Source organism: Mesitornis unicolor, unplaced genomic scaffold (genome assembly GCF_000695765.1).
Source record: "Mesitornis unicolor isolate BGI_N332 unplaced genomic scaffold, ASM69576v1 scaffold557, whole genome shotgun sequence".
NCBI lineage: Eukaryota > Metazoa > Chordata > Aves > Mesitornithiformes > Mesitornithidae > Mesitornis > Mesitornis unicolor.
In genome coordinates this window covers 23680-37205 of record NW_010198182.1, presented here as the reverse complement: position 1 = coordinate 37205, position 13526 = coordinate 23680, and the positions used below count along the sequence as shown (strand labels likewise).

Here is a 13526-nt window from a genome sequence, read left to right as displayed (position 1 = left end):
CGTGGGCCAGGGCGTTCTTGGCCTGTGGAGATGTTATGATTGCAATAAGGAATAGATATATCCTGGGAAATTTTCTCTTACTGGCATTTAGACAGTGCAATAAATCTCATAGGAATTGTTGTTAACTGACTGCATTGACAGAATAAAATCCAAGTTCTGATATACTGCAAAGAACTGTGAGTCCTGCACACATAAGACCTGGATTGCATGATCTAATGGGATGTTTTGAGCTTGTAATTGGATCACCTTTCTAACTCTTAACATTGCACCAGTAACAGCGTGCCATAAAATATTGATTTCTTTTTTTACAGAAATATCTTTACCTTTATCTCTTCCTCTAGTTGCCTCTTCAATTCTTCAATCTGTTGGGTGAAAGCCTGTTTCCCTCTTGACAGCTGAGAAATTAACGCATCTTTCTCGTCCACCTGGCGTGAATATTCACCTGGAAAAGTTTTTTAATTAAGAAAGCATTTTAACAGCCAGAAGAGTCATTTAGGAGTTTCTCTCATTTCCAAACTAGAAATGGATGTGTCATACCAGATTCTGTCTGCAAACGAGCTCTTTGAGCACTGAGATCACTAATCATGCGCTGATTCTGCTCCTCTTTTGTTTTAAATTCATTTAGTTGGTCTTCCAGAGTTCGGCACATTTTCTCCAGGTTTGCCTAGATGTCAATCATATATAAGAAAATAGAATAAATCCCTTGATTCTACCTTTAGTTACAGCAGAAAATTTGTCCAGAAAATGCAATTTACGTATCTGGGTACTACGCGCATATGCCCACAGTTCTGTACATCAAATATGAAGAAAACAGTTACACTAAATCCTGATGATGTTTAAATAACATGCAATTCAATACAAGTATTACACTGTTTTCAAATATACCTTGGCTTTGGAGACAGACTCCATGTTACTGGCCAAGTCATCAATCTCCATCTTCAGCTCACTCTTCTCCTTCTCCAGCTTCTGCTTCACTCGTTGCAGGTTGTCGATCTGCTCCCCAAGCTCAGCTGTGCTGTCTGCGTGCTTCTTCCGCAGGGTGGCAGCCGTGGCTTCGTGCTGCAGCGTGGCCTCTTCGAGGTCACGACGCATCTTCTGAAATTCTGCCTCACGCTTCTTGTTCATCTCAATCTGAGCTGCAGTAGCCCCTCCTGCTTCTTCCAGGCGCCCGCTGATCTCCTCTAGCTCCCTGGAGAGGTCAGCCCGATGCTTCTCTGCTTTTGCCCGAGAGGTTCGCTCTGCCTCAATTTCCTCCTCCAGTTCCTCAATACGAGCCTAGGAAACATTAGACACCCCTCACTCCCAGGCCCTCCTCCTACCTGACCAGAGACTGGGTGAAAGAGGAGAATGGACAGAGTCTTACCTGCAGCTCCTTGATCTTCTTCTGTAACTGGATGCCCAGAAGTTGTTCATCCTCGATTTTACTCTGGATCTGGCTGATTTCAAAGTCTTTCCTTTGGGCAAAATAAACCCCAACATATTAGAGATGAAAGAAAACAGACAAGTGCACCAGCACAGTGCTCTGGTGCCCCACAGCCACACTTACTTCTTCAGTTTCTCATCCAGCTGCTGCTTATCATTTTCCAAATCCATGATGCTGTCATGGGCCAGCTTCAGGTCTCCTTCGAGTTTCCTCTTAGCTCTCTCAAGGTCCATGCGCAGTTTCTTCTCTTGCTCCAGGGACCCTTCCAGCTGAAAAGAGCAAGACCATTGGAGCTCTGCCAGCCAGGTCTAACTCCATACCTGTCCTGTTCTTGCCGTATGCCTGCGTGCTTACATCATCCACTTGCTGCTCCAGCTTGGTCTTTGCTTTGGTCAGAGTATTGACTTTGTCCTCTTCTGCCTGCAGGTCATCCAGTGTCTGCTGATGGGCCTCTTGGAGGGCTTTCTTCTCTTTTGTCAGCTTCACAATGGTCTCATCCAGAGCTGCCATCTCCTCTGTGAGGTTTTTCACCTTTGAGAAGAAGGGAGCAAAAATAAGGTAATTTAAAACTTTATACTGTGTAACTAAACAAAGGTCTTTTCTGTGAGAGTGCCATCTTTTGCCTCGTACCTTGTTTTCAGTGGCATGCTTTTCCTTCTCCACTTTGGCCAGTGTTAACTCCAGGTCATCAATATCTTTCTTCAGCTCTGAACATTCATCCTCCAGTTTTCTCTTCTTGGCTGTCAGCTCAGCGTTAATTTCTTCTTCATCCTCAGCCCTTTCAGTCACCTCCTTTACTTTGGCTTCCAGTTGGATTTTAGTTTTGATGAGCTGGTCACACCTTTCCTCAGCATCAGCCAAAGCATCAGCTTCCTGATGGGAAAATATCATTTTTAAGCATGTATTTTTTGAGGGAATATTGAGATGCTTACTCTCACAGTTTAGAGCCCTGGATACCAATTTTGTAGTTTAAGGTGTGGTTCATATTGCAACAGAACAAAATATAATATAGATTAAGTTTTTCAATTGCTCATTTTTTAACAGCCAGTTTTGAATGCTAAAACCAAGTACAGTTATTTTCTGTCTACATGAAGGCCCCGGTATTTACATTTTTTCAAGGTATAGATTTTAGTATCCTATAGTATCAAACACTAGACCAAAATACGTAAATTTGGGTTTAATGATATGAATACCTCCCACATTTGTGCCGATTGATAACTATATGCCAAGATACATATAAATACCAAAGTTACAGTTATGCTCACATCATTCCTGCATTTCTCTTTTTTCACCCTACTGTCTTTTTGAGGCAACCATTTCTGATTTAGTTTTTCATGACCACAGCCCAAAAATACTCATTGTCTAGCAGCTTTGACTTTTCTCTGTAAGACTTCTATGAATTAAGAAGAAAAGGTGTTGGAAAATATGTCTCTAGGCTTTTTTCATTACAGTGGTATTTTTATTGTGGTATTTGTTATATTTTGTCTCAAGTTTCAGTCTAGCAGAACTAATATGAAAGATAAATTATAATTTTAACAGTGAGTTGATTTTTTCATCTTTTGAAGTTCAAGATTCTTCAAAAAGAGGGTCATGTAAATTTGCCTAAATGTAGCATACACTGCATATGATTTTGTTGAGGATGCAGACTCTTCCATTCTGTGAATTATTTAATTTAGAAACCACAGCATTACAACACTGCAGATGTAACACGTAATTTTATGTCATGATTCTGAGTGATTTAGGAGGCTAAGTAAGAATATTAAATTATGTTTCCTCTTAGTTCAGTGTTACAACATAGTAAGGTCTGTAACAGCTAAGACACCATCTACACTGTAAAGAAATAAATTCTCTTGTTTAACTGGAGAATAACGAGAGGAAAGAAATGTTCTCTTAGCTTTTCCTAATGGTTCCTAGTCATGTGTGTATAAGGATAAGCATCCTCGGTTTTGGAGAGATAGGAAAAATTCACAAGAAGAACAAAGAGTATACTAATAAAAGTAAAATTCCTCGATTGCTCTGATGTAGGTTAACTGAATGTAAATGATAGATAACTCAGCATACACCATAGAAAAGTCTTACCCGTGTAATATCTTGACTACAGCCTCCTGGAAGTCCTTATTGAAGCTTGTTTTATTTTTTAAGAGCATCACTTAATGAAATAAAGTTGAATATGTGTGTCCTGGTTTGAAACTGTAGTTACAAATATCAGCTTAATCAGTCACAGTTCAGTTAGAATGAGGAACACTGGTAGTACTCACAGCCTGCACTTGGAGCTGCAGGTCATTTTTCTCCTGCACCAGTTTCACCATTTTCTCCTCCAGCTCCTTCCTCTTTGCCTCAGACTTTGCAAGCTCTTCCTTGGTTTTCTCAAACTCTTGTTTCATGTTGGCCATCTCTTTCTCAGATTCTGCACTCTTCAGCAAGGGCTTGATCTTGAAGAACAGCTTCATCCAGGGCCAGTGCTTCACATTCATGAATGCACGAATGTTGTACTGGATGCAGAAAATGGACTCTCTGAAAGGTAAGTCAAATTTATATTAAATATTTAGACCATGATGACACAATAAGCCAAATACGGGGAATCTAATTTGAAGAAATGCCTACCTCCTCTCCACCATTTTCTGGTACTCCACTCTCATCAGAAAGCCCCTGCACCTGGCCTGTGTGCGGGTGATGAGCTGTGCCAGCTTCTCATCTCTCATCTCTTCCAAGAGGCCTATCAACCCAGCTTTGAAGAACACCTTAGGTAAGAACACAAAAATAGATGTAGTGTATGTGCATGTTGCTCAGTGTAGCCTAGTACTCTGTCCCTCATGGTTGATAATACAGGAAATTAAGAGAAAGAGCAAAAGCAAAAATAATGTATTTAGCAATAGACCTTGTTTTGTATCTCCAAGTTTCCAGTTTCCTGCAGTTGAGTATCAATAATAGCCAGATATTTTGCCTTTGTTTTTATTAATCCTTGATTCTTTTCTTCTAGAACTTGGTCTTCAATTAGGAACCCTTATTTAGCCATTAATTGCAGAATCCTATGGCAATGAATTTCAGTTTTATTCAAATGTTGAGTACTTAGCGATTTCTTTTAAATACACTATTTGATCATTTCACATACTATCTGGAGAATCTGAATAACATTCTCAAGCTGTACAAATGAAACACACATAGTACTTGAAACAAACAGTTCTGGTACCTTGGTGTGGCCAAATTTGTACTGAGTGTGGTCTATATCAATTGATCCAAGAAGTTTCTCACAAGCCTTCTTGCTGTCAATGAACTGTCCCTCTGGGATAGCACTGGCATTTAATACTTTGTATCTGGGGAAGAAAATGGAACAGCTTGCACTCGTCTCAATGATCTTAAGGGTCTTTTCCAACCTAAATGATTCTATGATTCTGTGAATATAAAGAGGCTTGCTGTTGAGAACAATTGGCTAACACACTGCAAGAGAGATTCTAAGAACTGCTGAGAATGTACCAGTGCTTATGTTCTCAATGTAAACTTTAGAAAAGTTTTTTGTCACCAGAGGTGAAACTTAAATTCCACAAGCTACGCAAGATGAACAAAATGTTCCAATAAGGGGAAGAAGTCTGACCTCTGTTTAAAATCTGCATACAGGACTCTATTGGGAAATCCTTTCCTGCAAATTCTGATCCCTTCCAGCACGCCGTTACATCGCAACTGGTGAAGAACCAGTTCATGCTCCATGGCACCTGGCAATTCAGAGCACAGATACATGCTATATCCTGTAATACAGAGGTGAAGGTCTACAACATACTGAAAGTCTTCTATATGTGAGTTTCTTACCAGGTGTTTTTGTTTCATTTGGAATGATGCAGCGTACAAAATGGGGGTGTGTGCTTCGCAGATTTGTCATCAGCTTGTTTAAGTTTTCCTAAAGGAGTCATTAACAAGTTTATATTAGCAAATGTAGTTTCCACTACAAGCATCAAGCTTTCTGAAATGAGATAATGAGATATCAGACAAAAATTAGTTTTCAGAATCCTGCACTGAAGCCCCTTCCACCAGTTTTTCTGACTTTCCACAGATACTTGCTGTTATTAGTTTATTGTATAATGTCCTTCTGCTTAATCTGTAGGAAATATCATACTCCAAACATTTTTAATAGGTTTTGCTGACTCTAGTGGTATGCCTTCATTAGAAATTACGTTCTTTTACCATTGAATGTACCCAGAGAGATAAACTGTTACTTTTGTGAGGCAGTTTGTAGCATACTGCAGTAGACATTTAAGCTGGGTCATATGGAGCACACTACATAGAACCTTCCTGTTTCCCCAGTGAAAGCAAAAGGAATAAAAATGGCAAGTTGAGTTTTATATGTCTAGATTACATGTTTATTTTGTAAGGTCAGATTAAAAAAAGGTGAGATGAATCCCAGCCTTATTTTGTAATTAATATCTGTATACATATTTATAAATAATTATTGCCTATAATTAGTGGAGGGAAGCAGGTGCCTCCAGAACACATCTCAGAGTACACAGATTTAGCAGCCAGAACATTAAGGTATCTAAACAGTAACATGTCTAAAGAGAGGGATAGTAGAAGAAAGTTTGAAAACATAACAGAAATGCAAATCAAATGCAACAAATAATATTTATCCTATAACATTACCTCTTGAAGTCTTATGACCTTTAAACATAGGTTTATTACATTGGTTTTGAATTATATATGCTGAGACAAAATTCCTACTTGCAGTGACAAGGCACTATAGCCATAATTATTTTTCTTGGGACGTATACACACGTGCCCATGTCCTGTTTCAGAGCACTGGCTAGAGACTGTCATGTGATCAAGAATCATATCACAGCTGATCTGTAGAAGAAATCAGGCTATATAAAACAGGGAGTTCTAAGTGAAGGATGAATGTGGTAAAAAATAACCTCTGGAGAGAGTAGGTATTTTTCATCTGCCAGAAGTGTATGGAACAGCCAGACAGCAAGACTTGGTTACGACAAAGAACTGTCAAGTGTCTGACATCTTAAAAATCTGTAACCCAAGAAGTTCTGATTTTTCAACTATAAGAGATTGATTCCCGAATCAAGGAGAAAAAATAGAGATATAAGTGGAGCAAATAGGTCATCCTCCAGACCAGTGAATAGAATGTTGTTAAAGGGACATCTGAAGGAAATCTGATATATTTTAGGTATATTTAAGAAGTTTTCTGTATGACATTGTTCTGTCTGGAAACATCATCTTGGGACAAGTGGACAAAAAGAGAAGTTGTGTATTCAGTAGAATGAAGCACAAATAGATTACAGTGTATTTATTCCTGGGAAAATATGGCCCAAGAACTTGGGGGGCCTTTTAACACAACTAAGTCAAAAAGAGTAATTTTAAATGGTAGGTTTACTCCTTATCTTAGGAAGAAATACTGAACTCTACTGTACCCGGAAAAGAGCTGAGACAGTCTGGAAGGAAGAACCCTTCTTCTTGGCACCTTTCTTGCCAGAAGCAGCCTCTGCAAAATTGAAAATAAATAAAGCAGGTTTTAGATTTTTGCTTTGCTTTTTAAAATTCATTTTGATAAGTTGTGCATCAGTGAAAATATGGGACTCATAGAACCAACCTGCTTCTGCTCCACCATAGTTGGCAAAGAGTAAGGCCAATGTTTTCAGTGATGATTTCTGGTACAACCCAATGACAGTTTCATTCAGGGGGTCCTTGTTTTTCTCCAGCCAGCCAGTGATGTTGTAGTCTACTGTTCCAGCATAGTGTATCAGGGAGAAGTGGGCTTCAACCTTCCCTTTGGTAGGCTTGGGTTTCTGGAAGTTGCTGGACTTGCCCAGATGCTGGTCATAGAGCTTGTTCTTGAAAGAGGTGTCAGTTGCCTTGGGGAACATGCACTCCTCTTCCAGGATGGAGAAAATGCCCATGGGCTGGAAGAAATGCACAGGGGAGGCAGATTGTAAGTTAGTTTTCAGGGCAATAATAGCTTTCACCTAGGCAGAGTAGTGGAACACAGACTAGGATACACATGAGTAAAGATTACTATTTGATTACATTTTCTGCTAGAAAATGAGATCAAACATATCGATACTTACATTTTTTAACACCAAATGAACCATAGATATTAATGGACATTAATATAGTTTGTGTTGAGAACCTGCTTTATAAAATCAGAGCACTACATTCTTTTCCAGAGGGACTCAAAGCACACACAGATATCTTAAAAAAAATTAACAGCCAACAATATACACTTGCAGCAAAAGCAGCCAACAAATCCCAGTCTGGCTTAAAAGTGTTGCCAGAAGCCCAAAGGAGTTGACCTTTCCCCTCTACTCAGGTCTGCTGAGAAACATCTGGAGTGCTGTGTTCCATTCTTGGCTCCTCAATACAAGAGAAATGTGGACATAGTAGAATGAGCTCAGTGACAGGTCACAAAGATATTTAAATGACTGGAATGTCTGACATAGAAGGAGAAGCTAAGGTGAGAGAGATGGAACTCTAAATTCTGGAAAAGAGAAGGCTATGAGGGATCTTATCAATGTGTATAAATACCTAATGGAAGGGTATAAAGAAGACTGAGCAAGAAGCTTCTTGGTGGTCTCCAGTGATAGGACAAAATGGAACAGGCATGAATTGAAAAACATAGAATTCAATTTAAACAGAAAAATAATAGCTTCTTTACTGAGAGGGTGGTCAAAAGTTGGAACAAGTTCCCCCGACACTCTGTGGAGTGTTCACCCTTGAAGATACTCAAAATAGCAACCCGCTTTATCTGACCCTGCCTTGACTGAGGGGGTTGGGCTAAGTGATCTCCAGAGCAGCCTTCAAACCTCAGCAGTTCTGTGATTCTGTGATTCTAACTACTTATCATCCTGCCAGCCACTGAACGTTTCATCTCATGTGCAGTGCGACTGCCTTTTCGTTGTTAAAGGATGCACAGGTAAGTGCAACTCTGTGCTGACAGTTATGTATGTCTGTCTTCTGTGTTAATTTTACAAAGATGCAGCTATTCTGCTGTACAAGCATAAGCCTGATAAAGTTGAATGATGAGGACAACATGCAGACCTCAAAACCGACTCTAGCTGTTTTGGAAGAACACTGTTACTGGGAGTTCAACAATCTTTTGACACTTGAAAATAGATCAGTACAGACTTGCTGCCACAAAGTTCTGTGGAATCTCCTTCATGTCTCACTTGACAGGAAAAATAAACTACAGAGCAAGATATTTTGAATAACAAAAGTAGACTGTTTGGACATGAACATAGAAGATCCCTTTGAACAATGACACAGAGTAATTATAGAATTTTCATGCATGTAACACATTTCAACACGAATGATACCTTCTCAATGAGCTCGATACAGGCAGCCAAGTCCATTCCAAAGTCAATGAATGTCCATTCAATCCCTTCCTTCTTGTACTCCTCCTGCTCCAGCACGAACATGTGGTGGTTGAAGAACTGTTGCAGTTTCTCATTGGTGAAGTTGATGCACAGCTGCTCAAAGCTGTTAAACTGAAAATAAAGTAACTAAGATACATATTTGTAAGATGCAGCAATAATTGCAAAATCTCATAATTTAAAAATAAGGAGTGCAGTTATCTAGGCTTCACTGTCATGTCTGTGCATTTCTTCAGTCTGCTATATGTCTACATTACAAAATACAGAAGTGCATCAAACTAATTGTCCACAAGAATTATTTTTTTGATTGATAAAAATGTGAAGATAAAGTATTTCCTGTATAGTCTGGGACCAATCTACAGTGAGAAAAAAACTAACCTTAAGCCTATCACAATACACATGTTTTACACTCTCTTATCCTTGAAGATTTAAACATGATTGGTCCATTCTGTACCTTTGAGTTTGTACACCTTGAAATAACAAAAGTTCTTTGAAAGGTGATTTTTTAATCTCATGACAAAGTAGGCAAAACTGCAAATAATTCTGTGATTATATTACTTCTTTAAAATATGTGTCTCAGAGTGATCATGACATCCAGTTGTGACTTCCAAATAGCTCTCACCAAACCTTTGTTCCTTACATCAAAGATCTCAAAGCCAGCGATGTCCAGGACACCAATGAAGTACTGTCTGGGCTGCTTGGTATCCAGCTGTTGGTTGATACGAACAACCATCCATAAGAACATCCTCTCATAGACAGCCTTTGCAAGAGCACCCACTGCATTGTGCACCTATAGGAAAAATAAATGCCAGGAGTTACCATACAGAGCAGAGGAAAATAAAAAAGATCTTAATTGAGAACATGGTTCCAGGTTACCACACATTTCTTACCTGCTGTGCAGTTTGACCCTTGGTCACATATTCATTCCCAACCTTGACTCGGGGGTAGCATAGTGCCTTGAGCATGTCAGCTGAATTCAGACCCATCAGGTAGGCAGCCTTGTCAGCAACTAAAAAGTCAGAGGAAAAAAGAAGAATTCCTTAACATAGATTTTGAATCCCAGAGTATTCTCTAAAGGCTGCAGGGTTCAGATTTTTGTTGTTTGAAATCTTTTGATAGAATCACATTGGTAACTTCAAAGCCATCATTATGCATATTGAGCTTTACTAAAATAATTTATATTTTAAAATCTTCACTGAAATATGTAGCAAGTAATGATTTTTTTCAAAAATCTCCTGGCATAAAATTGGAAGCTGCAGCTTGCCAGCCTGAGTATTTGTAGTACATTCATAGCTCAGCAGCTGCAGTGACAATTCAGCTACTGATCTACATTCAGGTGTTTAAAAACACCCAATATTTAGGGTCGAACACAAAGAGGATATCCCTGTTCAATTTCTGATCCAGAGTCTACAACCCTTTCTGAGCTTTGTTTTCTGATGTTCACTGAAACTCACCAGGTTTCATCCTTTTACCTATGGTACTTCCTACCTTCTACCTAGCAAGAGGAGCCATTGCTCAATAAACTGTAGACATGGGTTGTAGGTCCTGTGCCAACAAAGAAGAGGAATAAAATACACCTCTCACACAAGAGTTCCCTATGCATTTGACAGGAGAGGGTGAATAAGAACACAGTGCCCCATCCTGTTAGAGTTGAACATCTTGACTGTTTCACAATTTCAAACCAAATTCCAACAAAAGTATGACTAATAATGTTACAGGAAGGCCATCCGTTCCTTGTGACTTCCTGGAAGAGGATAAAGGACAGTTTAAACTATTAATTGTTCATAGCACAGCATACAAAAATCCTGAGATCAGGGAACTTGATGTACTGAGAAGAGGACAAGAGACAGTATTTTTCTGGCTTACTGTTTCCTTGGGTTCCTAAAGTCCAACAAAGAATAGCTTTTGCTGTCTTCCATAGCCATAGTGGCTCACAGAACTGTTAATTATTATGCTTGATAATACCTTCTGTGCCATCAGGCTCTGCCTGCTCCTCTCTTGGTTTCTGCTTGAACTTCAGGTTCCCATAGTGCATGACAGCTCCTGTCAGCTTGTAAATGGCCGTCTTTTCATCAGCACTGAAGCCCAGGATGTCAATGGCACTCTGGTAATATAATTAGCAAAGTTAAATATTTGCATATTATATGATGTATGACCTGTGCTTGTTGACTGGTCTTGTTACTTACATCTGTAGCCATCAGCTCCTCCTTGTCATCAATGCTGGGAACAGTAATCTCACCTTGACTAACAAAAGGGTAATCATATGGATTGGTGGTGATGAGGAGCATTTCTGAAAACAAAAGGGTTCATAGCTTACATTTCATAGTTTTTTAATGTAGTTAAATGTTGCTCGGTGATCTTCCTCCAGAAAGCTCTGTGATGCCTCTTACCAATCAGCTCTGGCTTCTTGTTGGAGGTGACCTGATAAAATATGTGGTAGCTTCTTTCTGCCTTGAGCTGGAAAGTGACTCTGGACTTCTCCAGCAGATCTGGAAAGGAAGGTAGAGTTAAGCATAGAAACGCACATGGAGGTGGGAACTGGGGAAGGAATGTGACCAGGCCAGGAGAGTCTCTTACAAGTTTCAATGTCAGCAGAAGCCAGTTTGCCTGTGGCTCCAAAGTGGATTCTGATGAATTTGCCCTGTTAAGGAGAAGCAGCAGCATTTCCACATGGATGCCTTTCATTGCCATCTCCTCATGTGAGAATACCACTACAACATCACTACTATTATAATGAGAAGGAGGGATTTTGTCCAAAGCAAGAACTTACAAAGCGTGAGGAGTTGTCGTTCCTCACGGTCTTGGCGTTTCCAAAGGCCTCCAGCAGTGGGTTGGCGCTGATGATTTGATCCTCTAGCGTTCCCTGCAGGATGGTAATTATTGCTCATTATCATTTCCAAAAATCACATCAGGAACAGAGCAAAACATTGATTGAAGCTAGTATCTATTTATTTGCCTGCATTTTGCCAGATTGCTCTTCTTTCTTCTTCTCCCCACTCGCTGCAATTGTTGCAAAGTACTGGATGACACGTTTTGTGTTCACAGTCTTCCCTGCACCGGATTCTCCGCTGTGAAACCAAAGAGAGAAGCAGAGAACGTGTGGTCAGGCAGGAGATCCCCTGTCACCAGGCAGCCCTGCAGGGACGTGAGCAGAGAGTGTACGTACGTGATCAGGATTGACTGGTTCTCGCGATCTGTGAAAAAAGCAGAATGAAAGATAGTGTTGACTGTTGACCTGGATAACATTGAGCTGAATGAGAAGTAAAGCTGTAAATGTAAGCTGGGGCTTCAGAAAGTCTAAGAGTACCCAATTCCCTTCCAGGTCCCAACAGTAGAAATTATAAGCCCAAATGGATGCAGATAACTGTCAGAGGCATTTGATCCTGAGACAAGCTGTGCATCCACTTGCCCTTCACGCAGTTCTCATCAAGAAATCTAATCAAAATGCCTACCTGTGTTCAAAATAGTGGCCTATATGGACTAATAAGTTTTTCTTTCCTATTAGTGAAATAAAATAGTAAACTGAATCAAGAACTATTTCTGCAGCGGGGGAGTGTAGAATTTCATACAATAAATTGCAAATCATACACAGTGCTGAGTCTATGCATGCTTCTTGAAATTAGTTCCTGCATAACTCAATCAAGTACTCAGTAAAAAAAATCTGTGGTGTCTTTAGCTGGCTTGTCACATGCTCCAGTGATATCTGTAGGGCTTTTTGGTTTAGATTGCTGTGAAGGAAGTCAAGCACTTACCAGTCAGCATGAACTGATAGGCATTGTCAGAGATGGAGAAGATGTGTGGAGGGGCCTCCTGGCGCTTCTTGCCTCGGTAGGCCAACACCACCTCTGGGTTGTACACTGGCAGCCACTTGTAGGGGTTGACAGTGACGCAGAAGAGACCCGAGTAGGTCTGCAAGAAAGAGACAGCACGTTGGCCATCGCTTAGCCTGGCAGAGCAGTTCCTCCTAGCTACCCAAAGGAAGCCTGCTGCTGGTACTTACGTAGATCATCCAGGCTGCGTAACGCTCTTTGAGGTTATACAGCACAGCAGGTTCGTGGAGGTGGGTCATCATGGCCATGTCCTCGATTTTATCATACTTGGGAGGGTTCATGGAGAAGACCTGATCTTCCTTCACAGTCAGGGTCTGCCAAGGAAATGAAAGATCCGTATATGTCAGCTAAAAGCTCAGAATGGGAATCAAATCATGTCCTTCAGCCTTGTTTTTAACTCACCTCTCCAGCTTCAGTCTTGACAGTGACCTTCCCTGATTCCCTGCTCTGGATTGTGCCTTTCACAAATGATTCTTTAGGATGAGCCACAAAGACAGATGACTTGGCGTCAAAAGGCTTGTTCTGGGCTGCAATTCTCTCCTTCTCTGACTTCCGGAGGTAAGGAGCTGCCTCCCCAAAAACGGCCATCTCAGCATCTCCAGAGGCCATGTCTGCGCTTTACTGAAGGTATGTCAGTAGAGGACTCTAAAGGGGAGGAACAATATGGTGCTGTTAATTTACATCTATTCTGTAAGACTGGGAAGAAATTTATATTCTGTGCCTTGGTTTCTCTTAATACTCTGAGTACTTGAAACATATAACATGGGCTAACTAGGGATTTAATTTTTAGCTCAAGTTAGAAAACAAGAGGTTTTCATTCATGTAGTCTAGGTCTTCAAACATGCAGGAAAGCAACTTTTAATGACCTTTCAGAACTGTGGGTTTGGTACTTTAAGAATATTTTGTCTGTAA

The 13526-nt window shown here is 40.2% G+C and overlaps 1 protein-coding gene across 1 annotated transcript; it reads right to left on the bottom strand.

Moving 5' to 3' along the window:
* Positions 1-7: 7 nt before the first annotated feature.
* Positions 8-13202, bottom strand: LOC104544233 (myosin heavy chain, skeletal muscle, adult; the record flags this gene model as incomplete). Its single annotated transcript, XM_010189050.1, has 28 exons — positions 13017-13202; positions 12785-12928; positions 12537-12693; positions 11951-11978; positions 11733-11852; positions 11555-11657; positions 11362-11425; positions 11175-11273; positions 10971-11074; positions 10750-10888; positions 9675-9793; positions 9425-9574; positions 8728-8898; positions 7008-7317; positions 6829-6899; positions 5228-5315; positions 5016-5133; positions 4614-4737; positions 4028-4164; positions 3682-3937; positions 2054-2296; positions 1778-1954; positions 1547-1692; positions 1364-1454; positions 886-1275; positions 538-664; positions 324-442; positions 8-22 (listed from the first exon to the last, which is right to left on the bottom strand). Coding segments are annotated over exons 1-28 (3996 nt in total), but the record flags the coding sequence as incomplete, so codon positions are not given.
* Positions 13203-13526: the final 324 nt, after the last annotated feature.